This window comes from Trichechus manatus, unplaced genomic scaffold (genome assembly GCF_000243295.1).
Source record: "Trichechus manatus latirostris isolate Lorelei unplaced genomic scaffold, TriManLat1.0 scaffold00087, whole genome shotgun sequence".
Lineage (NCBI taxonomy): Eukaryota > Metazoa > Chordata > Mammalia > Sirenia > Trichechidae > Trichechus > Trichechus manatus.
In genome coordinates this window covers 5,765,057-5,765,470 of record NW_004444023.1, presented here as the reverse complement: position 1 = coordinate 5,765,470, position 414 = coordinate 5,765,057, and the positions used below count along the sequence as shown (strand labels likewise).

General features: G+C 56.8%; 1 protein-coding gene across 1 annotated transcript in view; it reads right to left on the bottom strand.

Annotated features, from left to right (window-relative positions):
• Positions 1–149, bottom strand: part of CUNH19orf81 (chromosome unknown C19orf81 homolog) — an 11,444-nt gene extending 11,295 nt beyond the window's left edge. Inside the window, exon 1 of the mRNA XM_004381712.1 lies at positions 83–149. Within this exon, the coding sequence (XP_004381769.1) occupies positions 83–149 (67 nt within the window). The remainder of the gene's footprint in view (positions 1–82) is intronic.
• Positions 150–414: the final 265 nt, after the last annotated feature.

Genomic DNA, 414 nt, shown 5'->3' with positions numbered 1-414 from the left:
CACACACACACACACACACACACACACACACACACACACACACACACACACACACACACACACACACACACACGCTCAGTACCTGCCTCCCTGTGCATGCTGGGATTGCTCATGGTGGAGGAACACAGGGGCTCCACCTCTGGCTGCATCCTGGGAAGGTGGGTGGGGGATGTCTCAGGTGGGTGGGGACAAGAGCTCTGACTGGACCACCCACCCCAGCTCCTTCTCCCCGATGACACCTCCTCCATCTCTTTGAAGCCCCGGGACAACAATATGGCGGAACTGGAAGGTTGAGACCATATAGGGACCCTGGTTCTCCTAACCTCAGTGACTCCCTGTGTGTCCCAATCCCTTCCACATTTTCTGGTCTCTTCCCCTATCACTCCCCGTCTTGAGGAGTCTCTGTCGCCACCT